This window comes from Puma concolor, chromosome D1 (genome assembly GCF_028749965.1).
Source record: "Puma concolor isolate L17-30 chromosome D1, mPumCon1.1.hap2, whole genome shotgun sequence".
Lineage (NCBI taxonomy): Eukaryota > Metazoa > Chordata > Mammalia > Carnivora > Felidae > Puma > Puma concolor.
The window spans coordinates 7,209,411-7,234,865 of NC_141676.1; the positions used below are offsets into that span (position 1 = coordinate 7,209,411).

At 58.6% G+C, this 25,455-nt stretch overlaps 1 protein-coding gene and 1 long non-coding RNA gene across 2 annotated transcripts in view; one reads left to right on the top strand and one right to left on the bottom strand.

Annotated features, from left to right (window-relative positions):
- Positions 1 to 23,878, top strand: EHD1 (EH domain containing 1). Its single transcript, XM_025915488.2, has 6 exons — positions 1 to 91; positions 1,312 to 1,738; positions 5,628 to 5,725; positions 18,310 to 18,722; positions 21,162 to 21,326; positions 21,799 to 23,878. The coding sequence occupies exons 1-6, from the start codon at positions 64 to 66 to the stop codon at positions 22,321 to 22,323; spliced, it is 1,656 nt and encodes a 551-aa protein (XP_025771273.2). The 5' UTR covers positions 1 to 63; the 3' UTR covers positions 22,324 to 23,878.
- LOC147576387 (uncharacterized) overlaps positions 19,159 to 25,455 on the bottom strand; it is a 14,878-nt gene continuing 8,581 nt past the window's right edge. The window contains exon 2 of the long non-coding RNA XR_015240736.1: positions 19,159 to 24,528. This is a non-coding gene — a long non-coding RNA (uncharacterized LOC147576387). The remainder of the gene's footprint in view (positions 24,529 to 25,455) is intronic.

Sequence of the window (25,455 nt, forward strand, 5' to 3'; positions counted from 1 at the left end):
TTCTCACCGGCCTGGACAGCCAGGGCCAGGGGCCTATACGTGGCAGGGAACGATGGCGGGGGAATGAGCCTAATGGAACAGCCAGGAACTGGTAAGGGGATGGGGCACAGATCAGAGTAAAAGCCGGTTAACTGGTGGTGACCCTAAGAGGAAAGCAGAAGTATTTGGGTTTTTTAATTCCCCCTAGGTTCCCACAAGATTTCATTGTTGCCCCACATTTCCCCTCCACCCCACATAGGGAATTTCCGATTTCACTTCCTCAAAACTCAAGCGGCCAAAGGGCCTCAACTTCCTTTGTACCCCTTCCCAACCTCCCACAGATGCAGCCCCTTCAGAGAGGCCATCTCTTCTTCCCCAGTATGTCCTGTGTCCTCCGCTGCTGTGTCCATCTTACAATTCCCCGCCCCACTGGCCTGAGGGCAGCTCAGGCCTCCTGCTGCTGGTCGCTTTTTTCCCCAGGGGCGTCTTGCTCCCTCCCCAGTTTTCTTTCCCCAGTCACCACCCGCCTTGGACGTTCTACTCCCTCAGCCTCGTCTACTCCCTCTTCCCTCTCTCCCCCTCTCCCCAAAGCAGACGGAGAAGAGGGGTAGGAAGTAGCATCAGGGAAGCAGGGGCGAGGAGGAGGCAAGGAAGGCCTGTTCGGACTGGAGCGAGGCCCCCGGGGTCCGCCGGTACTTCCGGGGACTCTGAGCCAGTGGGGGCGGGAGGACCGTTCGTGGGGGAAGCGCGGGTGCGGCGCGCAGCCAGGGAGCCGGGTGTCTAACCGGGCGTCTCGAGGGTGCTGGAAGGCACGCAGATTCCCCGACCTCTTCGCGCGCGACCCCGGCTCCCCGGCTTCCCGGCTTCCCAACCGCAGCACGTCCGCGAGCGGCCCCAAGGAGGGCGGGGCGGTGGGTGAGAAACAGGTGCGGTTGCCACGGCACCCGGGCCAGGGGGCGGGGAGCGGGGCGAGCAGCGCTCGCGATATTTGGAGTCGGCCAATGGGAGCCGGGGGAGGGGAGGACGTGGCGCGGGGTTCGCGGGCGGAGCTTCTTCCTCCCCCGCCCAGTTCCCCGCGGCCTGTCGCGGCGGCGGCGGCAGCGGCGGCGGCGGCGGCGGCGGCGCGCGCCCGAACGCCGGGCCCGGCCCTATAAAGGCCGCACGGCTAGGAGCGCGCGCCACTGCGCAGAGGGCGCTCAGCGGGCCGAGTTGTGCGCCTGCGCAGTACGGGCCGTTCCCCGCCCCCTGCCCCGCCGCCCCTCCGCCGGCCGGCCGGGCCCCGCCTCGGCTCTGCGCCCTCGCCCCGCTCTCAGCCGCCTCTCTGCCCCGCAGCAGCCAGCCCCGTCCCCGGCAGCATGTTCAGCTGGGTCAGCAAGGATGCCCGCCGCAAGAAGGAGCCGGAGCTCTTCCAGACGGTGTCCGAGGGGCTGCGGCAGCTGTACGCGCAGAAGCTGCTGCCCCTGGAGGAGCACTACCGCTTCCACGAGTTCCACTCGCCCGCGCTGGAGGACGCTGACTTCGACAACAAGCCCATGGTGCTCCTTGTGGGCCAGTACAGCACGGGCAAGACCACCTTCATCCGGCACCTGATCGAGCAGGACTTTCCGGGAATGCGCATCGGGCCCGAGCCCACCACCGACTCTTTCATCGCAGTCATGCACGGCCCCACCGAGGGCGTGGTGCCGGGCAACGCGCTCGTCGTCGACCCGCGGCGCCCCTTCCGCAAGCTCAACGCCTTCGGCAACGCCTTCCTCAACAGGTAGCCGCCCCTTGCCCCCGGGACGCGTAGGGGGGACCCCCGATGCCGCACTCGGGTCCTGACCCTATCGCGGCCGCTGCCCACCCCCACCCCCCGTTGTCCTTTGTCTCCGAGGCCCCAGCGAGCCCCTCGGCGACCACTCCCTGGGACAAGGGCCCCAGCCTCTTCGCACCAAAAACTCACCCAGAGGTCTGGGAGCGGGTGTCGCCGCCACCGCCCCCCCTCGCTTGTGTCACCCCCCCCCATAATTTTCCAGATTATCAGTTTAACCCCCAAACCTTCCTGCCGATCCTAGCCCTGCTTCCCTTAGAACCGCGATCCGCGTTGAGAAAGTGAGAGATTCTGTCTCCACCTCTCCACAAAGTAGTCCTTTCCCCAGACTGGGTGCGTGTAATTCATTCATACCGGCCCCTTTCTCCCTCCCTTTCTCCAAATGTCTGTTTCTTAAGTGTCCTGGAAAAATATGTGAAACTTTTAGTCATTCCCTTTGCTGGTGTGCTGTGCCTCCCCTGGGACCAATGGTTTCATGTGGGAGGGACAAGGAGGATCTCCTGTGGCCTGCTGAGTTTGGGGCAGCCCACGAGGTAGCGGACAGATGGGGTGTGAACACTTCTCTTCAGGTAGGGGGCAGGAGCAGCTCTAAACTGTGCTGCTTTAGGAGTTTCAGGAAGCCGCCTCAGGCTGTGGCACTGGGAGTCCTGGAAGGAGATCGGGGCCCTGAATCCCTCCCTAGGACGTTCCTTAACCTTCTTGAGCCTCAGTTTCCCCGGTTAAATGGGTGAAATCTGCCTCCTCGTGATCAGGGTTATCCTCCAACAGACTAACCCTCACGATGCTGGGAACGAAACCCATTGGCCCTTGTTCTAAGGAGTGCGACAGCCGGGTTCACACTTCTGTAAAGGAATTCAAAGGCGCTAGTCCGTGATTCTAAAGTCCCTCTCCGCGTGCTCGCTTATACTAAATTTCCTCTCCCCACCCCTACCCCCAGAGACATACCAGAAGCCTTGACAGATTTGCCTTTTCTGCCACCCCCACCCCCCATTCAAGGAGTGACTCCACATGCCTTTCAAAGTCTGGGTCCTGGGAAGAGCCTAGGAAAGAATCCTTGACTCGTGCCTTCCAGGTCTCCGCCCTGTATGATCACATTCCTTTCCAGACACTGTCCAGCCACACAGGGTGAACCAGCTTGCTCCTGATCCGAGCCAGTGGCCAGCCTACTTCTGTGCACAGAGCTGACCTCTAATAGAAAAGACAGGCAGGCTTCTGTTGTATTATTTTGTCCCTTTCAGGCGTTTTAAGCCTGTCCTGTTTGGTGGTTGATGGCGTTCGTGTGTCAAGGGCCAGGGCTAAGTAAAGCCCTTCATGTGAGAGGCGTGGCCCTCTTAGCCGTGAGCCCTCCTCCGGTATTACACCAGTGTTTTGGAATTACTGTGCCTGTAGATAGGCAATTAGCCCAGACTGTTAGCCGGTGGGTGCCATAGGGTCTTGTGGAAAGTTTGGCTGCTGTGCCGGAAATTTCAAGCATTATTAGGTCTTGACTTTCACGCTGAACTTTGGGGAGCTAGAACGGAGGGTGGCTACACCTACTTCTGTCTTTGTGTCTCCACTTCCGACTGTGAGAGCAGACCGTTTTTTGCAAGGATATGACCTGTGTTCTGAATTTGGAGACCTAAAGTTTCAGAGTTGGAAGGGATCGTAGACATCATCTAGGCACCCCGCACCTCGGTGGTTCAGGAAAGCCTGGCTCAGAGGGCTCTGCTGACTTGTCAGGCTCACCAGAGCAGCGCTGACGGGCCTTCATGCAGCCAGTTACCACCTACCGCTGCTTCTGCCTGAAAAAAAGAGCAGTTCGGGGGTGCCGGGTCCAAGGCAGGCACTCTGATGATGTTGGTGCCGTGTGTGTGTGTGTGTGTGTGTGTGTGTGTGTGTGTGTGTGTGTATTTTTTTTAAGTAGCCTCCACACCCAACGTGGGGCTTGAACTCACAACCCTGAGATCAAGAGTCCTATGCTCTACCGACTGAGCCAGCCAGGCACCCCTCAGTTCCTTCTTGCCACTCTCCAGAGGGTTCTCGATCACTGCCCAAAGGAGCCTTAGCAGCCAAGGGTCAAGTGGCATGGGTTTGCACTTGAGCTGGGGCCCCAAGCTGTATCAGCCCATGGAGCACACCAAGTGCTACCCGGCTAGCCAGAGCGCACAAAGGGGGCTCTTCTCTGCCCGCCTGACACGGCCTCTCCTGGCACACTTCAACAGACGCATTGAGGAGCTCTTGGGAGTCAGTTAAGCATCTGACTCTTGATATTGGCTCAGGTCATGATCCTGGGGTCATGGGATCGAGCCCCGTGTTGGGCTCTGCGCTGGCTGTGGATGGAGACTGCTTGAGATTCTCTCTGTCTCTGCCCCTCTCCCCTGCTCTCTTTCTCTCTCTAAATTAAAAGGGAGAGAGAGAAACCCCGTTGAGTCATGAACTTGACTTTCTGGCCTTTTACCGTAAGTGGCCGCTCTAAGAGTAGAATCCGATGGAGCTGACCAAGTCAGGGTGCCATCAGGATGTCCTAAGAGCATCCTGTGAGGACTCAGTTGTGTAACCGGTACCACCCACTTAGAGTGTGAGATGAGCTCGGTGCGTCCTTGTTGGTGAAAAATGCATGTTGCGTGTGCCCCGTGCACCGCCTGCTCCCCGGGCCCTGCAGGGCGTCTTATTCCTGTGTCTCTCACACGTGAGCTTGCTCCACAGTCTCATTTACAAGGCGTTTTTAGGTCTGTAACTTCTCGGAGCCGGTTCTGCTTCAGATTCTTTTAATCTGGGCTCCTCTCAGTGACGCCCTTCCCTAGCAGGGTCCGGGTCTGGCCTGCAGTTACTTCCGGCACCCCGGCTCCATTGCCGACACTGGTGAGGACGAGGTCCAAGGTCTGCGGGTCAGCTGATGTGGCTCCGTTGTGCTTGCGGGCGGCACCTCTCCCCTTGGCCAGCTGCCCTTAGCCCGGCCACTGGTCACTTTGTCGGGGGGGTGGGGGGTTGGGGCCGATAGAAGAACCTTATCAGCTCAGATTCCTCCTCACTGTGGGCAAGGCAACTTTTTAAGCCTGCGTCTTACAGACAAAGGGTCAGTATTTTCTTTGCTCACAGTATCTTTTTCAGAGAAGCGGCTGTGTCCAGCAAAGAATCTCTGTGATCAGTTGGGACAGCCCCTTGCTGTTCTGGGCTGTTCTAAGCTCAGTGGGAATTCAGGCACACACACACAGCTAAGCCCTGGCTCATGAGCTGCCATCCTGTCTGTGGCTTCGTTCATTCTTCCTTGGCCTGCTGTGGCTTTCAGAGAACCGTGAACCGTGTCTGTGCTTCCCTGCCCTACCCGCCCCCCCCACCGGCCCCCCGGCTCCAGCCCATGTGTCCCCCAGCTGTTACCCGCCTCCCACGGCTATCCCTTCACCCAGGCAGCTGGGCCCAGCAGCAGTAAGAAAGCCTCTCACTGCCTTCGGTATATATGGAAATTCAGCCAAGTGGTTGAACATTTTAATACAGAATTCCAGGGTCCCAGGGTCCCCTTCTGTTTCCCTTCTGGAGTTGAATGGTGACCCAGGCTCGTGCACTTTTCATACCGTATCAGCAACTTGAAAGCTGAACTCCTAAACCCTGGGGACAAAGCTCGCGTGGGGAAAGTGCTGATGTAGGCCAGTCTGAGCCTCTGGTTGGATTCCCAGTTAAGAGAATGAGCTGTTCCATGGCCACCCCTGGAAACCAAGAGTGTAGAAAACCTTGACATTCTTTGCTTCTGGAAAGGAGGGCAGAGGTGGAGAGGAAGGGGTACGGAATGCCCCACTGTCACATCTAGAGCACCAATAACCGAGTCTTGACGTCTCTCTTCTGGGCTCTTGCTCTCGTGCAGGTTCATGTGCGCGCAGCTGCCCAACCCAGTCCTGGACAGTATAAGCATCATCGACACTCCCGGGATCCTGTCTGGAGAGAAACAGCGCATCAGCAGAGGTAAACAGCCTCCGACATGGCCCGGGGCACCTTCCGTCTGATGTCCGCCGCGTGGACCAAATGCTGCCCTCCAGGTCTCTCCCGGCCCAGGCGGGGACCCTTCTGTATCAGCCTCGTGTCCTCATAGTGTGCTGAGCCCAGAGTGGTCAGGAGCTGCTCTCTCCCCTGGCTGCCTCTGCCCAGATCACTAAGAGCTGTCTGGGGCAGAGCACAGCCAATCTCGCGTGACTTTCATGCTTCCCAACCCCTTCCAGGGGCATCTGGAAAAGAGGGCAGGTTTACGAGAAGCCACCTCGGGCTGGCTGCGAGGTCACAGGAAGTCACTCTGGGTCCGGGCTCCAGGTACCTCGGCCAGCACAGCCGTTCTGAACGGGCCCCTGGTCCCCCTGGGGCTCACTCACTTTAGTTTATGTTTAAAAGCTTTGCTTCCAACACCATAGGAATTCCTGGCAAGCCCAGCAGGTCTGTGAGAGAACAGTTGACATGAACAAGTGAGCCCAAAGGAGAAGCTGCAGGAGTTTGTTAAATATTTGTTTCAGGGGTTAGTGGCAACGTGTTTAAGTTTGCTTCAGTGTTAAATCAGCAGCCTCCCTGCGCGCCGTGCGCAGTGGGCGGTTTCCGTGCCGGGTAGTGGTAGTGTTAGCGTGTCGGGCCCCTAGTCGTGCAGACTCCTGACTCGATCTTGCCGGGCTCTTCTGAAGATCCGGTTCAGGATGAGCCTGAACCGCGTTATGTTTCTGCTGCTGTTCCTTTTTTCGAACGGGAAGGGGGCTGCTGTCTGCCCGGAGCGTGAGGGCAGGCTAGGAGTGGGGCCTACAGCTACAAATGTGCGAATGAAGTAAGATCAAACTCAGGGGTTTGAAGACAAGTGACCAGATTTGTTTACCGTTAACTTGCAAATCTTTCCTGTACCCCTTTCCCTCTGGGCGGCCCAGCCTTGGCAAGCTTTGTCTTTGAAGCCAGCAGCCTGACATTCGGGGGATTTTTTGTGGCTGCTGTGGCTCTGAGGAGGTGGGAGCCCTGTTCTTGGTCCTGAGAAACCTTGCTTCTCTTTTTTTCCAGGCTGTGGGCCCTGGCCGAAAAGGGCTTACATCAGAGCATCTTGAAACTGCCCTAATTCTATCTCTCAGTCTGGTTTCAGCTTTCAGGTTCTGCACCCTGATGACGAAGACACTCCTAGGAGTTGAAGGGGGCCGCTTTGGGACCCCTTCTAAAAAGGAGAGGGCTAGGGGCACCTGGCTGGCTCAGAGGAGCGTGCGACTCTTCATCTCAGGGTTCTGAGTTCGAGCCCCACGTTGGGTGTAGAGATAAAATAAATATTTAAAACAAATAAAAAGACGAGGGCTAGTTTTCCCTCTCTTACTACTGTTGTTTCAACCTGGTTGTAAGAAAATACCTGATAAGCATGTAAGAGAAAGACCAGACAAGGGGGAATTTATTCTCTGTTCACTTCCAGGCCTGAGTTCTCCTGGAGGGACTTTTCTTTGAGGCTCTGTCGTGTTATCTTTTTTTTTTTTTAATTTTTTTAATGTTTGTTTATTTTTGAGAGACAGAGAGAGAGAGAGAGAGTGTGAGCAGGGGAGGGACAGAGAGAGAGAGAGACACACACACAGAATCAGAAGCAGGCTCCAGGATGTCAGCACAGAGCCCAACATGGGGCTCGAACTCACAAACTGTGAGATCATGACCTGAGCCGAAGTCAGACACTGAACCGACCGAGCCACCCAGGCACTCCTGTCGTGTTACCTTTTTAATGACCTTGAAGAGTGGGTAGACTGGGGGCCATCGGATGGAGAACTAAGGCACCTCTGGGCGGCCACCTCCCTGCCTCAGAGGTCAGCTGATGCGTACACATCTTCGGATGGGGACAGTAAGCTGACAAACACCAGCTTACCTTCTCGGCAGTCTGTGCTCACTTACGGCCTTCAGAGCTCGGAGTTAAGGTATTCGAGGGAAAGGGCTCGTGACCCTCGTCTTGTAAGAGGGATCCCAGATACCACTGCTTGCTTGCTTTCTTTTTTTTAATGTGTATTTATTTATTTTGAGAGGGAGAGAGAGAACGCACCTGCACGCGAGAGTGCGTGGGGGGAGGGGCAGAGAGGCAAGAGAGAACCCCAAGCAGGCTCCTCGCTGTCCGTGCAGAGCCCGGCTTGGGGCTCAATCCTACAAACCACGAGATCATGACCTGAGCTGAAACCCAGTCGGGCGCTTAACTAACTGAGCCACCTGGGCGCCCTGACAGACATCACTGTTTTCCAGCAGTGCCGTGAGGTTCCCCTGCCTGGGAAGAGTGTCTTTGACACATCAGCCTGCGTCCTTAGAGCTCGGCAGGCAACAGGTTGGGAGGATATGTCTTGCAGCATTGGGCGCCCTGGCCCCGTCTGCTGGGATGTTTCCCTCCCCTGCCTCCTTTCTCTGTCAGCAAAAAGGGGGGGGCAGCGGTGTCCAGACGTGCCCTCTCTGGGACAGGCGCTGCTGTGCCTCCGCGTGCTCTCCAGTTCGCGGATCGGCAGGCATAGGGTACACTCTGGGGGCCAGGGGAGGATGCGGGGTGCGAGGCAGTCCCCGCCCTCAAGTTGCCCGTGCAGGTGGCGGGTGCTTGGAGGGGGAGGAGGCCGGCAAGAGACACCAGGGCTCACCCCTACTTGTCTGCTGCCCCTCCAGGTGGGAGATGTGGCCCCTTTCTGTCCTGGGGCAGCTACAGAGGGCCTCCCCCCCAACCCACCACGGCCAGGAAGGAGGAGTGGGCCTTAAAGAGAAGCACATCGCTGGGGCGCCTGGGTGGCTCAGTCAGTTGACCGTCCGACTTTGGCTCAGGTCACGATCTCACAGTTCCTCAGTTCAAGCCCCACATCAGGGCTGATAGCGTGGAGCCCGCCTCAGATTCTCTGTCTCCCTCTCTCTGTGCCCGTCCCTGCCAGTGCATGTGCACGTGTGCTCTCTTTCCCTCCCTCTCTCTCAAAGATAAATAAACGTCGCAAAAAAACTTAAAAAAAAAAAAAAAGCGCTCTGATTGGAGGAGGGCTTCTTCCTGTGAAAGTTTCTTTCCCTCCGTGCCCTTAGATATCTTGTTTTTTTGGGGTTTTTTTTTAATGTTTTTATTTATTTTTGAGACACAGACAGCACGAGCAGGGGAGGGGCAGAGCAAGAGGGAGCCACAGAATCTGAAACAGGCTCCAGGCTCTGAGCTGTCAGCACAGAGCCCGACGCGGGGCTCGAACTCACAGACTGTGAGATCACGACCTGAGCCGAAGTCGGACGCTTAACCGACTGAGCCACCCAGGCGCCTCCTAGATACCTTGGTTTAAAGCGTTTTACTGAAAGTTACCAAGTTGGCATTTGCTCTGCAACATGTTTGGTGTCAGTGTTTTACTAGCCGGAGAGAGACCAGCGGGCAGTACCTCTCAGATGTGCTGGCTGTGGTCTTCACGGGAGGTGACCACTCGCTAGACGGGGAAGGAGCGGCCTTCTTCTCGGAGGCCCCACCCATCAGTCACTGCAAAGGGCCCGTGTTGCCCTGTCCAGCAGAGGAAGTCAGAGTAGGGCAGTGCAGTTCCCCGGCCGGTGGCCTGTCTGTTCCCTCTGCTGACGGCACGGAAAGCAGGTGTTTCCCTCTCAGAAAGATCACGCCACCAGAAAACATGGGTCCTGGGCAAGCAGCACGCGTTCCTGTGTCCCGCCGACCTGGTTCCCTGGAAACAGAAGGTTCTTCTGGACGTTGCACGCGTATTAGAGTTGCTACTTACATTTACTTCCATTTCCCACCCTATCTGCCCGGCCCCTCTGGACTTCTTCCCCCTTTCCCCGTGGTGCCTAACGTGTGCAGGAAGTACTGCCTGGAAAGATAACGTAGGGCCCGTGCAGGCCCAAAACAGGGTACAGGCCAGGCTCTGCAAGAGCCCCCTGAGAATTACCACAGGAAGAAGGGGCCCCGTGGGGGCCTCGGGCTGCTCTTCCTCGCTGTGCTAGTCTGACCGCCTTTAAAGATTACGTTCTCCTGTGTCAGCAGGGAAAGTGGCCTGTGGGGACAGCATTCGGTCTTTAGTGCTGTGTGACTGATAAAGGGCATTCCAAAGGGCACCCGGGGCCCGGTGGGGCTGGCGCCCTTGGCTCCCAGGCTGCTGCCCGCCTGCACTGTCACGAGCTGGAGCAGGGTTTTCCCACGGCAGGCCCCTGGTGGGCAGCGGTGGGGAGCACACTCAGGTGGAGCACGCCCCGGCCTGGGAGTCAGGGGCCCGGCCAGGGCACTCCCTGCCCTTGTCACCACGCGGCCGAGAGCTGGTCGCGACTTTTGTGCCTGTGAGTCGCGTCAGCAGGGAAGTGTTCCTTGAACTTGGGTTAGGAGAACACCGCCTGGCCGGCCTCGTGCCTGGCTTTCTGCAGACTGTTGTCACACGGACCCGCTCCCCTGAGTTATCACACAGCTGCATTGGGGAGGACACTGATGCTCTGCAGATGAGGAGACAGAGGCTCGGGAAGGTTACGTCGTTGGTGCAAGGCGACACGGGCTGGCCTTGCCCACGGGCCCCGCAGAAGCTGTGGCCACACCATCCGGGGCTGAGAGCAGACGCTTTGCCTCCAAGGAGCGCCCACAGCTCAGATCGGGCAAGTCTTTGACCCTGTTGGGTCGTGACCATGCAGGGGCTTCTGAGCTCTCCTGACACACACAGGGGCCACCTTCTGTTTCTCTCCCGGCCTGAAACCAGACTCTGAGTCCAGAAATGGACCTGAGGTCCAGGGCTTGGACCAACAACGCTGGGATCTTCTTTTCCCTGTTCTCTGCCTCCAGCCAGAGACGGTCCCCCAGAGCATCTGTGGGTGAGGACTAGGACGCCTGGCCAAGGCTGGCTGGTGCCGTGGCTTCTCACTTGCCCTCCTGCTGACTGTCCCTGGTTCCCAGGCTCCATCCAAGCCTGGAGGCCATCCCAGTAGGCAGGTAGGGCCTCCCAGGCCCAGACCCGGAGTCCTCTGACTCAGAGATGGGGCCGCGCTGTGGCCCTCCCTTCCTGCTGACCCTTGTGCTGACTGCCTCCTGAGGTGCCCCACCTAAAAGCCCTCCGGGTCGGGGTTTTCTGCAGCCCAGAGCATGCTCTGTGAGGTTGCCTGAAAGCCTTGGGCAAGGCCAAGTGCTGCACCCCTCCTGGCCTCCCAGCACCCACAGTTCAGATAATGACCGAACGTGCAGGCCCCAGCTCAGTACTCTAGGAGCTGGGGGCCCTAGGGAGTTGCAGCGACCCTTGGGAGCCAAGTCAATAAAACAGGAATAGCGACATCAGCCTCCTTGTTGATAAATACAGGAATCTGTACGTGTTAACCTCTTGCCCTAGTCCCTGGTGCACAGTTACATGTTCAGCAAATGTCAGCTAATTAAAAACAGACACCAAAAAATCCAGGGATTCCCAGACTTTGCTTAGACCTTTTCCTGAATAACCTCCCCAGAGGATGGGGAAGTACTGACTCAGCTGGAGTTTCCCTTCAGCTTCCAGGACCTTCTCGGGGCCCCTGGCCTCCTCCAAGCCTCCCTCTCACCACTGTCCCCCCCCCCCCCACCGCTGTTCCCCCACCTGTGGTCCCCTGGACAGCTTTGGGCCGAACCTTTGCCCGGAATGCCGCCGCTCCGCCGAGGGGCGTGGGCCGCTGTGCCCGGAGGAGCGGTACCCGCGCATGCTGGCGCCCGGCACCTGCTCGTTCCAAGGCTGCGAGCCGGCGCCCGGCTTTGTAGCAGCTGGCCCGAGCGCCTGCAAATGTTCCGCTTATATTTGGTGGCATAAGGCGTTCTTTGCGCGTTAGAAGTGGTCGTTGCCTACACACCCGTCGGAACCTGAGCTTCTGGAGCCCAAAATACGATTCCCGTGAGTAAATGATAGCAAACCTTTACCAAGTGCTTACAGCGTGCCGGGCGCTCCCCTGCTGCCCACAGCAGCCCTGTGAGTTAGAAACTTCCATCTTCACGTCACAGAAGAAACAGGCTCGCAGAGGGTCCGTGGCCTGATGGGGTCACAAGGACTCCGGATTCCAACGCGGGCCCGATTCCAGACTCCATCTGTCCTTCCGCTTCCCCACCCTTTGCTCATTTGCTTGGGTCCCCATCAGATTTATGGAGGTCTTCACCCTGGTTAGACGTACAGCTGCGTGAAGCTGTTATGCAACCGCCACGACCAAGATCTGGTCTTTCCGTCCACCTGGAAAGCTCCCTGCAGTCGCTCCCCGCCCTCACGACCCACTGGCGTGACACTCGTCCCTAAAGTCTTGCCTTTTCTAGAATGTCAGGTAAGAGTCTTCTGTGTCTGTCTTCCTTTACTGAGCAGGTGCTTTGGGGATTCATTCGTATTTGAGAGCATCGACTGACTGTTCCCTTTTGTCACTGCCGTTCCTACCCTGTCACATGTGTGTGCCCTCCTTTCTTACCCGTTCACCTGCTGAGGGGCCTACAGGTCTCCAGTTTGGGGCAGTTTTGAACAAAGTTGCCGCGGACATTTGCACACAGCAAATGGTCGCTGAGCAACCCCGGGAAAGCCCTTCCCTGAAGAGTGCCCGCTTGCAGAAGTGCGCCACCCAGTCCTCTCTCAGCGCCTTACCCTCCATCTTGCCCCTCTGTGCCCCTCTTCTGGGCCCAGCACCAGCTGGAAGCGTGCGTGGTGGGAGCTATGGCAAGAAATACCGAGGCCCACGCGGCTTGAATGGCAGGAAACAGACGTTGATTGCAGACAAACCCTCTATTGTTGATGTTCTAGAAACTTGGAATGTATGAAGTAGCTTTTCCCCCAGCTGCTGGAACTACCTGTGTTTGGAGGGTGCCAGGAGAGGGCGAGGACCTGTCACAGTTTTCCCTCCTCCGCCTCGGTGCCCATGGCGGGGAGCGGGACTCTCCTCGGGAGGTCAGACCTGGTGAGGAGGCCTGGTGGGAACAGAGCTGGGACGGGAGGCACGTTTGGGTCTCCTGTCCGCTGGCCTGCACCGTTGCTTCCCCGAGACCCAGCCCAACCCTCAGCCTGGTCACCCTAAGCGAACACACGACTCTTCTGCCTCCCCCCTGCCTCCACCCCCGCGACTGTGTGCACACGTGTGCTAAGCTTCACCGACACTAACCGCTTCGGTGCACAGTTCAGCGGCCCCAAGCAGATCCGTGTTGTTGTGTGACCTTCACCACCTTTCACAACCTTTTCATCTTCCAGACAGAAGCTGTATCCCCATTAACCACTAATTCTCCGTCGCCCCTCCCCCCTGTTCTACCTACTGTCCCTATGGATTTGACTACAGGTACTTTTTTTTTTTTTTCAACGTTTATTTATTTTTTTGGGACAGAGAGAGACAGAGCATGAACGGGGGAGGGGCAGAGAGAGAGGGAGACACAAAATCGGAAACAGGCTCCAGGCTCCGAGCCATCGGCCCAGAGCCTGATGCGGGGCTCAAACTCACGGACCGCGAGATCGTGACCTGGCTGAAGTCGGACGCTTAACCGACTGGGCCACCCAGGCGCCCCAACTACAGGTACTTCTTAAGAATAGAGACATACAGTATTGGTCCTTTTGTGCCTGGCTTGTTCTATAATGTCTCCAGAGTTCCAGAACTTTCTGCACTGGAGCTTGTCCCCTATCAGAGACGGCACTGGCTTTTCCTCACGCTGCGGGGTCAGCCTTTCCTTTCCAGCTCACCACCTTGGACCACGTTGTCTGTCCTTCATAGGGACACTGGTGTCCGCACGCTCAGTCCTAGCCCCACCTGAGGCAGACGAAGTGTCCCTGTCTCCTTGGGTGGGGGTGTACTTGTCTCTGGCACCAAGCATGCCTTGAACTCCCACTTTCCTTGAGGAAATGCTGTGCATTGGGCTGTCTGATGGCTGACAGCCATCTTGTCACTGATCTCGTCACTTATCCTGTCACTGAGACTGATCTCTAATGTGTCCCAAAGCCCGAAGGCTCACTGCCTTGGGCGAGGGTGGGGGCGTGGGCACGCTCGTCCCTGTCCCTGTGCTTGTTGTCTAGGGCCTAGCTCTAGGCCAAGTGGTGGCCCTGGCCACCTTGCTGGGTGCATGGACTTGAGTGATGCTTTGGTGCTGCTGCTCTGGGTGTAGCCCTTGGTGCCTTTTGCGACAGCATCTCTCAGGCTGAGTGAGGGTTTGCTGGACAAGTGGGTGCCGGGCAGGCCCGGCGGTGGCTGCAGCCACGTGGTCGCGCACGGTCATACACCTGCGATGACCTCACACGAGCCTGAGTGACCCTTTTCATGACCTGTGGATGTACTTGGCCAGCCACCGTGTCTCCCTCACCAAAAGTGTGAGCATTTTTCATAATAAACAGGAAATTTCATTCACCTGCAAAAAAAAAAAAAAAAAAAAAAAAAAAAGGACTTAGCTCTGCTGGCTCCAGCTCGAGGTGTTGGCAAGTAACTGGGTTTCGGGGGGGGGGGGGGGGCGGGGGGGGTACTTGGGGCTCTCGGACCGGCGGCAGTGACTCCGGCCACAATTCAGAAGGGGCTCCTCCTCTCCATCTTTCCCCGTTGTCTTGGGCCCCCCGCCATTGCAGGAGGGGGGCGTGGGGCCACATTGGGTGGAGTCTGGGGGTGAGCTCAGCTCCCTGTGCGCCGTCCTGACTCCTGGGCCAAAGCTAACTTGGGCTGGAGCCCAGCCCATCGGGGCGCCCCTGTTCCCAGTACCTCGCTTCTGGCACCGCTGCCTCCCCAGCTGTGTGAATCTGCAGTCATCCAATCTGTGATGGCCTGAGGACGGGCGGTTTGACGAGGGGAGAAGTGGGGCCTCGTTTCTGCTGGGAGGGAGCCACCATTCAGTCCTGAGTCATTGCTTTCCCAGCGCTGGCCTGCTGTTCCCAGAGTGGGCCATAAAAGGCGGTGGCTTTGTGGCCCAGGCAGGCGCCTCGGCCTCCCTGCCGCTTCCCTGGCCTGCTCCTCTCAGCCTTCCTGTTCTAGTTTTCTGCTGATGAGTTTTCTCTCCGGGTGTCCCGTCCCGTGGCTCCCAGAGCCAGCCGCGCGGTGGCGGGCGGCCCCGTCCTCTGGAACCAGCAGCCTGGGATGCTGGCTGGCAGCTGGCACGGGAGTGACCCGGCACCCTCTCCACGCCTCTCCTGCTCTGAGCACAGAGAATCTGGTGGTCTGGCGCTTTCCCACCATCTGCACTGGCCTCGGGAGGGCTGATGACCGCCGTGCCCAGGCTCAAGTTCAGACTCCCAGGGGCTTTACTGTCCCCCTCCCCCCACCGGCTTCACCTTACCCCCATGATAGTAGAAACTCCAGCCGGTCGGGAGGCTGCTTCTCATCAGAGCTTCCTGTCTCCCTGGTGTGCTGGGGCAGGAACAAATGCATGTTGCTGCCATGCTGAGTCGACAGAATGTGGGGTTTTCCTTAAGTTTCGATGTCTTACCCCAAGGGTGAAAGCTGGCTTCTGGCCTCAGAGCCAGGTTCGTCTCCGTTCCTGACTCGTGATGTCGTCCTAGGCCACTCGGCCCCTCCTGCCGGTGGGGCCTGTGCCAGGAGCCCCGCGTGTTATCCCTTCTGGTCCTCCCTATGACCATAGGAGGAGGAATTGTTTTCTGAATTTCACAGAGGAAACAGTTGTAACAGAAAAGTTAAGAGCTTCGGGTCACAGGGGCGCCTAGGTGGCTCAGAGGGTTAAGCGTCTGATTTCAGCTCAGGTCATGATCTCGCAGTCCATGAGTTCGAGTCCTGCATCAGTCTCTATGCTGACAACCCCTGCTTCGGGTTCTGTGTCTCCTCTCTCTGTTCCTCCCCCGCTCCTGCGCGCTCTCTCTCTCTCTCTCTCTCTCTCAAAAATATTTTTTTTTTAATTAAAAAATAAAGGGGCGCCTGGGTGGCTCAGTCGGTTGAGCGTCCGACTTCGGCTCAGGTCATGATCTCGCGGTCCGTGGGTTCAAGCCCCGCGTCAGGCTCTGTGCTGACAGCTCAGAGCCTGGAGCCTGTTTCGGATTCTGTGTCTCCCTCTCTCTCTGACCCTCCCCCGTTCATGCTCTCTCTCTGTCTCAAAAATAAATAAAAGTTAAAAAAAAACAAAAAACAAAACTTCAGGTCACAGAAGGGGGCGGACGAGGGGAGTCGAACACAGAGCTGTCTTTTTTTTTTTTTTTTTTAATGTTTATTATTGAGAGAGACAGAGCATGAGTGGGTTAGGGGTAGAGAGAGAGGGAGCCACAGAATCCGAAGCAGGCTCCAGGCTCTGAGCTGTCAGCACAGAGCCCGATGTGGGGCTCGACCTCACAAATCCTGAGATCAGGACCTGAGCCGAAGTCGGAGGCTTAACCGACTGAGCCACCCAGGTGCCCCCAGAGCTGTCTTATTTAAGGGCCTGTGTTCTTCCTGAGCACCGGAGTGGGGAGAGGCCTGGAACGCTGTGGCTTCGGGCACGCAGACAACTCCGAGGTACACTTGAACCAGGGTGAGGTTGGGAGGGGGGGATGCTTGGCGGCCAGAATGTTTATCCAGCCAAGCAACTTCACCCCTAGGCGCGCCCACAGTGTTAACTGTTTATCTTAAAGCCCTTGCGATGAGGGCCTGGTTCTGGCCTGAGTGCAGGGAGCCTCTTGGGGAGCTTGGCCATATAGACTTGTATTGGGTCTGTGAGGCTCGGCAGGATGGGAACGGCCGGATACCCCTCTGACGAACCGCCCTGAAGGTTCCTTAATCATGAGGCTGGGGAGGGCTGCCCTCCCACCTCATGGCACTGGTGGTCACTCTGGGCCTTTTCTTGACACTCTGTCCTTTCCTTCTCCCCGCTCTAGAGAATGCATGTCTAAATCCCAGTTTGGTCAGAGGGTAGTGAGCGTGTTGTGCAGGGGATGCTAGAGTCAGGCTGTGAGGACAAGGAGGTTGGTTTGGGCCAGTTTCTGAGAGCAGTGTCCCGGCTGGCTCTTCCCTGTAGGAGCCGTGTACCCTCAGGAGCCTGAGTATACTCTGGGATGTATTTGGTGCTTCTTAGGAGGACCGGCCCACATTTCAGGTGGGAGGTGGCCTGTGGGTAGCGGCTGGCTGAAGAACGGGGAGAAGGAGCCCTGGGACAAGGAGGCCTGCCCAGAATCCCCCAGAGAGGAAGTGATAGTTCCGGGGCTTGGACCGAAGCTTCCCAAAGATTCTTAGGCGATTGTTTTCACGTGGTCGTCTTCCTACCTCTCCTCTCCTCTTCTCTTGATTCCTAAAAGATGAGAACGAGAACTTTCACACCTTCTGGGGGCAGTGGAAGAGGTGGAAACATTTTGAAGAGGGGGAATTGTAAAACAGGATGCAAATTAAACTAAACTGCGGTTACAGAGACGCAAAAATCCGTTGGCTTCAGTCAGTTGTCAGATAGTTTCCGTGGAAAACAGTAGTCCAAAGCCGTCCTGAATGTTCAGTTTGCACCTCTGAACTCAAGGTGGTTGCTCCAGCTCCTTCCATCACGTCTGCATCCCATTCTTCAGGAAGGGAGAAAAGGACAGAGGGCTCATACACCTCTTCATGGTCATTTCTGCCTCAAGAGAGGCTGGGGGGTGCACTCTCAAGCTGTGGGGCCCTGAAATCAGCTAAAGCCAAACAGTTCTGTTATTAAAGGAAGAGTTCCAGTTAGCAGTCTTTGCTGCAGATGTCCATGTTCACCAAAGGGCTTTAACTGGACGGTGGAAAACAGCAGAGAACGGAGGGAAGAGCTGCTTCATTTTAGGGAACGTGGAAGACCTAAGCGAGGGGAGGCGGTGTGTGACACGTCATAGGCTGCCGTAGAGCAGGGGCCAGCAAAGTTTTTCTGAAGGGTCAGAATTAATATTTTTGGCTTTGCAGGCCTGTGGTCTGTGGCCTGACAGCTGAACTTTGCTATTGGAGACAAAAGCCACCATAGACCGTACCGAGGAGCGTGGCTGCATTCCAATAAAACTATTTTGAGAAAGTGAGAGAGAGAGAGAGCAGGGGAGGGGCAGAGAGAGAGAGAATCCCAAGCAGGCTCCTCACTGTCGACACTGAGTCCGACGCAGGGCTCGATCTCACCAACTGTGAGATCATGCCCTGATCCCAAATCAGGAGGCAGACGCTTAACCGACTGAGCCACGCAGGCGCCACCCCCCCCCCCCCCCCGCCATAAAATTTGTATTTGCGGAACAGGTGATGGGCGAGCTGTGGTCTGCCAACCCCTGTTGCGGAGAATAAATGAGACTCCTGCAGAATGGGGGGCCTGGCGTGAGCACCGCACGAGTAGCGGCTGCAGGTGTGGTGGCTGTTACTGTCTCTGTCGTCCCAGGGCATCCAGCTGGCAGGTGGCAGCCCCCCCCCCCCCCCCCGAGTCTCTGCTCTCGCTATGCCGGTCTCTCCCCCTCAGTCTCGCCCTGATCTGAGCCGCTTCAGAGCTCAGGCTCTGACTTCTTTTGCATGACTTATTTGTGCTCCGGGCCAGGTGCTGCGTGGGCGAGGGTGCCACAGGGGTGGGGTGCCACACAGTGGGGGCCTGACGCCCCTGCCCTCAGGGTGCCGGGCTGGCCCCGTGAGTACACGGAAATGTAGCTGACCCCGGGCTGAGTCGGGAGGAGAGCCATCCGAGCAGCCTGGGCCTCGGTGCCCCCGCCTCACCCTGCTCTTCCTGCCTCCCCCCGCAGGGTACGACTTCGCGGCCGTCCTGGAGTGGTTCGCCGAGCGGGTGGACCGCATCATCCTGCTCTTCGACGCCCACAAGCTGGACATCTCTGACGAGTTCTCGGAGGTCATCAAGGCCCTCAAGAACCACGAGGACAAGATCCGCGTGGTGCTGAACAAGGCCGACCAGATCGAGACCCAGCAGCTGATGCGGGTCTACGGGGCTCTCATGTGGTCCCTGGGGAAGATCATCAACACCCCCGAGGTGGTCAGGGTCTACATCGGCTCCTTCTGGTCCCACCCGCTCCTCATCCCCGACAATCGCAAGCTCTTTGAGGCCGAGGAGCAGGACCTCTTCAAAGACATCCAGTCTCTGCCCCGAAACGCCGCCCTCAGGAAGCTCAATGACCTGATCAAGAGGGCACGGCTGGCCAAGGTAAATGGGGCGGGGGCGTGGGCAGGGGGGGAGGTGGTCCGCTGCTGGAGGGGGCCCGAGGGGGCCTGGGACTGCCACTCGGGGCCCCAGGATTGGGCTGCCGTGGCTTTCGGGACACCCGAGTCCCATCCGGGCAGACCCACAGCCACACGCCTACGTTGCGCCGTGTCTGAACGAGTCCCCTCTACGCCCATGGGTGCAACCTCTTCTCAACGGAGTCTTGATGCCTGTGGACACCAGGTGGGAAGATAGCACTGTGCCAAGGGGCAGCCTGGGAACTGGAGAGCAGGTGGGGGTGCAGTCCTTGTTGGCTTCCCTCCCAGGCCTGTGGAGCGCTTAGCACACGCTGGGCGCCGGGGACACAGTGGGGACTGCCACGCACGGTCCCTGCCCTTCCGGCACTCACCAGTCGTACTGCGAAAGCAGAACATGCAAAGACAAATAAAGCCCAGTTTATTTGTGTGGCCATGGTGCGTTGCAGCAGCAGGCGACCGCGAGGCCTCAGGTGGGAGCTGATGCATGAGCCGGGACAGGTGAGAGCTGGTGGAGAGATGGGGCGCAAGCCTGCGGGCCCAGGGAGAACCCGGGTGGCCTCAGCCCCCAGAGGCCTGTGAACCGTCCCCAGTGCTCTGTGGAAACGCAGGGCCTGCCGACACCCGCCGGCGGCGTCGGAACTGCTCACGAGCCTGGGATCTTGGCGCCTGGCCAAGCGCCTCCCTGAGACCCCAGCGTGGGTGGGTCTGGGAAGCAAAGGTCAGTGCCACCAGTGGACCCTTGGGACACAGAGGGGCAGAGCGTGTCCCCTGATGTGGCATAGCAGCACGTCGTGAGCCTGCCTGGATACGTCCTCAGGCCGTGTCAGTGCCCGTGTGAGGGTCACGGATCCTTGGGGCTCAGCGCTCGGCTTCGGCCCGAGCCTGTCGGTGATGGCTGCCGAGCAGGGACCCTGTGCATCACCCCCTCCCTGGAGCAGTGGCCACGGAGGGCAGGGGGTTTTACACCCGCCCCTGGCTCATGGAGGAATAGGAGGGTGTTCTGTGGGTGTTAGGGCTTCGGTGAAGGCGGTCCCATGGCCTGTGAAACCCTCGCCCTGGGCTCCCGACACGGTGGCTCACGGTATCCCATCTGGAGGTCTGAAGTCAGGTAGCATGTGGGTGCTCACTATCGTAAGTAATAAGAACTGACCCTTCATCTTTTACCACTGGTCCCTGTCTCCACCCTGGTTACCCACAGTGCTCACGGGCCCTTCTGGAGCGTGCTAGAAGTGCAGTCCTCAGGCCCTACCTGGCACGACCGAACTGTCTGCACTTGAACACCATCCCCTGGTGGTCCGTATTCACAGTAACGTGCAGGAGCCTGCTCTGGGGGATACAGGCTGCACAGTTTTCTAGATCTCTCACTTCGGGACCTTTCCCAGTGAGTGGAGTCGGTTCTGAGAAAAGGACCCATGAGAAACCCCGCTTCACTGGCCCCCGGTCTCTCCCGTTTCCAGGCTGCGGGGAAGGGCGGCTCTGGTCTCTCCTTGTCCAGCCTCCTGTTGGCAGGGCCGCCTGTGTTCTCGCGCAGCCTCCTTCTAGGATACAACAAAGGGCAGACTCTTTGCTCATCCACAGAAATGGTGTTGTAATCACCCGGCCGACAGGCACATTGAGTCACCGTGCCCGGAAAACCCCGGGGCCTCCCATCTTGTCCCACACCTGTGGTTTCTAGACCGTTTCCTTTTCTTGGATTGAGTGGCTCTCTGCGCCAGGCCTGTGATAGGCGGAGCAGTGACTGCCACTCTCTTGGACAGGCCTGCTGCCCTCAGGCGGTTCTCAGCCAGGCTCTCAGCCTGGGGCAGGGCAGGGCCAGGCCCCTGGAGGGGTTTTGACGGAGTAGAGCTGGCAGTCGGGAGAAGGAGGGTGAGGCCGGCTGGCTACAGCCCTTCACGGCTGGACAGTACCTGGCAAGGCAGAGGGATCTGAGGGCCAGGGCCCTGGGAGGGTTGCGGGCGTCACCAGCCCGCCGTGGGGAAGTGAAGGGTGTGCCCCTAACTGGCGAAGGTCTAAGTAAGGTATTGAGCTTAGATAAACTTCAGAACATCTGGGAAAAGCCTTAGGTGGTTTTCCTAATCCTTAGTCATTCTGAGCCATCAGGGTGGTCAACTGAGCATACCTCCAGCCATGTTGAAGTTTTGTGAACTTGACATCATCAGCCACACGTTTGCACATGCGGGATGGGATGGCAGGGCTCTGCTCGGCTTGTACGGCGTGCCCCTCATCTCTGCTGCGTGGAGGGGTGGCTGGGGGGTGCCCGGTGCCACAGAGAACACGGGCTGTGGTCTGCTTTGGGCAGTGTCCCCAGTTACAGTCCCAGCCTTCTGGGGCGGCCCCCACGCAGGTCCCCCCCTGACAGGGTGTCCGGGACGCGCCTGACGTCCGCCCCTTCCTGTCTTTCCAGGTCCACGCCTACATCATCAGCTCCCTCAAGAAGGAGATGCCCAATGTGTTCGGTAAAGAGAGCAAGAAGAAAGAGCTGGTGAACAACCTGGGAGAGATCTACCAAAAGATCGAGCGGGAGCACCAGATCTCCCCCGGCGACTTCCCAAGCCTCCGCAAGATGCAGGTGTGGCCACCCCGCGCACCCCGCATGTACCCTCTGTGGGCGCTGGGGTGTCAGGGAGTGAGACGGTGGTGGGGGGAGGCGGGGAGGGGATGCCGGGGCAGTGGTTCTGGAGGGAATGCAGCTTCTTGGGGTGGGGCCTCCCCAAATGGAAGCAGCTGAGTCAGTCAGCAGCACCCCACCCGAATCAGAAGTCGACCCGGCCGTGACACCACGAAGGGGAATGCGGTGACTCACCCTGCACGGCGGGGGGAGGGCGGCGGGCCAGGCATTCCAGCACCGTCCTCCCCACGGCCCTTCAGGGAAGGTACCTCTGCCCCGCAGCCTGGGGAGCCGAGGCCGAGGGGCTGCCAAGCGGTCGGGGCCGAGACCTGGAACCAGCTCTTTGGCTTGGGATCCCTTGCTCCCCCACCCCGCCTGGAGTCTGCAAGGGACCTGAGCCAGCCCCTCCCCCCACCCCCTCTGCCTACCACAGGAGCTCCTGCAGACTCAGGACTTCAGCAAGTTCCAGGCCTTGAAACCCAAGCTGCTGGACACGGTGGACGACATGCTGGCCAACGACATCGCCCGGCTGATGGTCATGGTGCGCCAGGAGGAGTCCCTGATGCCCTCCCAGGCCGTGAAGGGCGGCGCCTTTGAAGGCACCATGAACGGGCCCTTTGGGCACGGCTACGGTGAGGGGGCCGGTGAGGGCATCGACGACGTGGAGTGGGTGGTGGGCAAGGACAAGCCCACCTACGACGAGATCTTCTACACGCTGTCGCCCGTCAACGGCAAGATCACGGGCGCCAACGCCAAGAAGGAGATGGTGAAGTCCAAGCTGCCCAATACGGTGCTGGGGAAGATCTGGAAGCTGGCCGATGTGGACAAGGACGGGCTGCTGGATGACGAGGAGTTTGCCCTGGCCAACCACCTCATCAAAGTCAAGCTGGAGGGCCACGAGCTGCCTGCCGACCTGCCCCCGCACCTGATCCCGCCCTCCAAGCGGAGGCACGAGTGACCGTGACCGCCGCGCCCGCCTGGCCAGGCAGAGACTGGGGGGAGGGGAAGGGTCACCAGCTCTCAAGGTCCATAAAGACTGAGCGATGTTTCCTCAGCTCTTGAAAAGGAAAACCATCATCTTTCTTTTAAGGCTGTTCCTGGGCCCAGCAGGGAGGCGGGTGATACTCGCATGTGAATGATGGAATTTTGTGCACAAGAACTATGGATATTTTTAATATATAACGTCAGAGGCAGCGTTCTTTCTTGCCTCCTCCGTCTGACAGCCCCGCACACAAGCCTCTGTCCTCTCCTGTCCCGCCGTACGGCCCGTGCCCACCCTGGCTTGCCCCCCACCCGGCAGCTGCGGGGGTGCCCCGGGGCCGTGTGCAGACAGGCGCCCCAGGATCCCAGCTTGCCGCTGAACTGAGCGCAGCTTCGCTGGGCCGGTGGCTTCCTTCCCTGTGCGGCTCCGCCTCCTCCCCGTGCTCCTGGATTGGGTTGGTTCTGGTGCCTTCTTCTTTGCCCTCCGTGGTGGCCCCCTATGCACGGGCCCTGCTCTGTGCTCTCCTGTCCCACCCCGCTCCCCCAGCTTGGCAGGCCCAACTACCTTTCTCGTGGGGTCCGGGGGATGAGTAGGTATGCGAGAACGTTTCCCAGAAAAACATAGAAGCTAGCTTTGTTCTGTAAAGTGACGCCTCTCATACTTGACCGAGTTTTTCAGTAACTTCCTAACCACTTGTTCAGAAGCTGTGATTTTGTCCCCTTTCCCACACTCCAAGTAGGGGCGGTCCCACCCAAGAGCCGTTGGATGTACAGAGCACACCCCGTCGGGGGCCCAAGAGCCGGCGTTTCTTGCTTCTCCCTTCCACTTGCCTGGAACATTCTGGTGTGCCTCCTCCCCCACCTTGGATGGGTGGCGGGCCCCGACGAAGCCAGCATGGCTTAGCGTTCCGGCCTGGGCCTTGCGTCCAGACAGCAGAGACCAGGGACGACCCAGCCCCTCCCCCCTCGTACCCGCATTCGAGGAGGCCCTCTCCTACCCTCCTTCGGTCGTCGTCCCATTGAGCAGAGGAGGGCAGCGTGTTGTCTTGGATGCCCTTAGAATAACCTCCCTCCAGGCTGAGCAGTGAGGGACCCGAGGCAGCGAGCCACCAGATCAGGTGGCCCCATCAGCTTTGCCAGCACGGCCTCGGGGGGCCTGGCCACACTCGCGGGTGTCCCCGTCACTGGTGGGGGGTGGGGGGGGCAGGCTTCCCACCAGGCACTCCCCAGGTAGGTCTCAGGGACTCCTCCATCTGACCTCTTCGACTCCCCCCCCCCCCCCCCCCCCCCCCAGCCCCATGCCTCCAGTACTGCTCTCTCTGGGCCTCCGCTGGGTCTGAGTCACTGGCACTGACCTTGTCACCTGCCGCTGGCTCCGGCGCACCGTTCTGTGCAGTATCCAGTGAGGGTGGGGGCAGCCTCCCGGTCCAGAAGTCACTGTCAAGGTGCCATGGCCCATCCACACTTACTTGTGGGAAGAAAAAGCAACCGAAGGTAACTTCTTTTCTTGCATTAAAAAACATTTAATCATGCCGAAGGTGGCTTTTGGTGCTTCGTCGTCTCTTCCAGGGGCCTGCACCCCACAGCGGCGGCTGGGACACCGGCAGGGCATCTGGAGGGCCCAGGTGCCAGCGGGGACAGATCGGCAAGCCTGAGGGTGCAGAGGTGGTCCTTGTCCCATAGAGCGAGGCCTGTAATGGGGCTGACGACCCCCCTTTCCTTGTGCCAGGTGGGGGCTGCGCGGGCAGAGTTGATTTGTGGGGGGAGGATGGGGGGTGAAGAACTCAGGGAAAGTCCTGGTGACTGAGGACAAGGCCGGCCTCCAAGGGGCTGGGGTGAAGGTGCCTGCTTTCTACGACCTTCTCCGCTTCGCTTCTCCAACCGGGGCCCCTCCCTGGCCTTGGACTGTAGGCACTGGGAGGGGTCAAGGAGACAAGGGCTTACTGAGCCCCACACTAAGCCCCAGGGTGGTTCAGAGACCGTGAAGCCCGCGCTCTGAAGACAGACCCAGCAGACACACTGGCGACAAAAGCACAATTATGAAGGGTGGGGCCGGCCAGCGTCAGACCGGGGGACTGATGGTACCGGCAGAGGGAAGGGCGACAAATCGGGAGCTGATGCGCCACGGAAGCTGGGACGTTTTAGGCGCAGTCAGGGTGGAGACAGCTCCGGGCCGGCGCATCTGTGACAAAGGCAGGACACAAACAGGTCCCCGTGGGTTTTGAGGGCCAGGTTGTATGCTGCAGCTCGTGTGGCGGACGTCCTGTCTGATGGCCGGTAGCTGAGGGAGCAGGGGGTCGCCAGCCCCCCAGTTAACCGCTCAGGTTTGCCTTGACCTTCATGACCCAGGAGGTTACTATTCCCCATTTCACAGCCAGGAACTGGAGACTCCAGAGGACTGGGAAAGCAAGCATAGAAGTGTGGGACTCAAACGCAGGCTGCCCAACTCCAGAGCACGAGCTCTCGAAAGTAGCCTTTAAATGTTTATTTTGGGGTGCTTGGGGGGCTCCGTTGGTTAAGTATCCGACTTCGACTCAGGTCTTGATCTTGCAATTCGTGAGTTCGAGCCCCGCATCGGGCTCTATGCTGACAGCTCAAAGCCTGGAGCCTGCTTCGGATTCTGTGTCTCCCTCTCTCTCTCTCTCTCTCTGCCCCTCCCCCACGTGTTATGTCTGTCTGTCTCTCTCTCTCATAAATACACATTAAAAATTAATAAAAAAATAAAAATATTTATTTTGAGACAGAGCCCAGGGGAGAGGCAGAGAGGTGAGCGAGAATCCCAAGCAGGCTCCGCACTGTCAGCGCAGAGCCTGACTCGGGGCTCGATCTCATGAACCTCACGATCTCAGATCATGACCTGAGCTGAAACCAAGAATCGGACGCTTAACCGACTGAGCCACCCAGGTACCCCCGAAGGTAGCCTTGAAAAAGGAAAAGCTCACACCTCGCTGTGCCCCCAAGTCTGAGCTATAGACTCGCGTTTGAGAAACCCACACTGGAGGTTAAATGCTGTCACTCCAGCCCAGGGCCTTGAAGGCTCAGTCAGTTAAGCGTCCGACTCTTGATCTCTGCTCAGGTCATGATCTCACAGTTCGTGGGTTCCAGCCCC

What these genes read in the sequence shown, in the direction of transcription:
- EHD1 (XM_025915488.2), top strand. Translation starts at nt 64, where the DNA reads ATGAGCCTAATGGAACAGCCAGGAACTG. An exon ending in AATGGAACAGCCAGGAACTG is followed by an intron (nt 92 to 1,311) that starts GTAAGGGGATGG and finishes TCTGCCCCGCAG; the next exon opens with CAGCCAGCCCCGTCCCCGGC. An exon ending in GGCAACGCCTTCCTCAACAG is followed by an intron (nt 1,739 to 5,627) that starts GTAGCCGCCCCT and finishes GCTCTCGTGCAG; the next exon opens with GTTCATGTGCGCGCAGCTGC.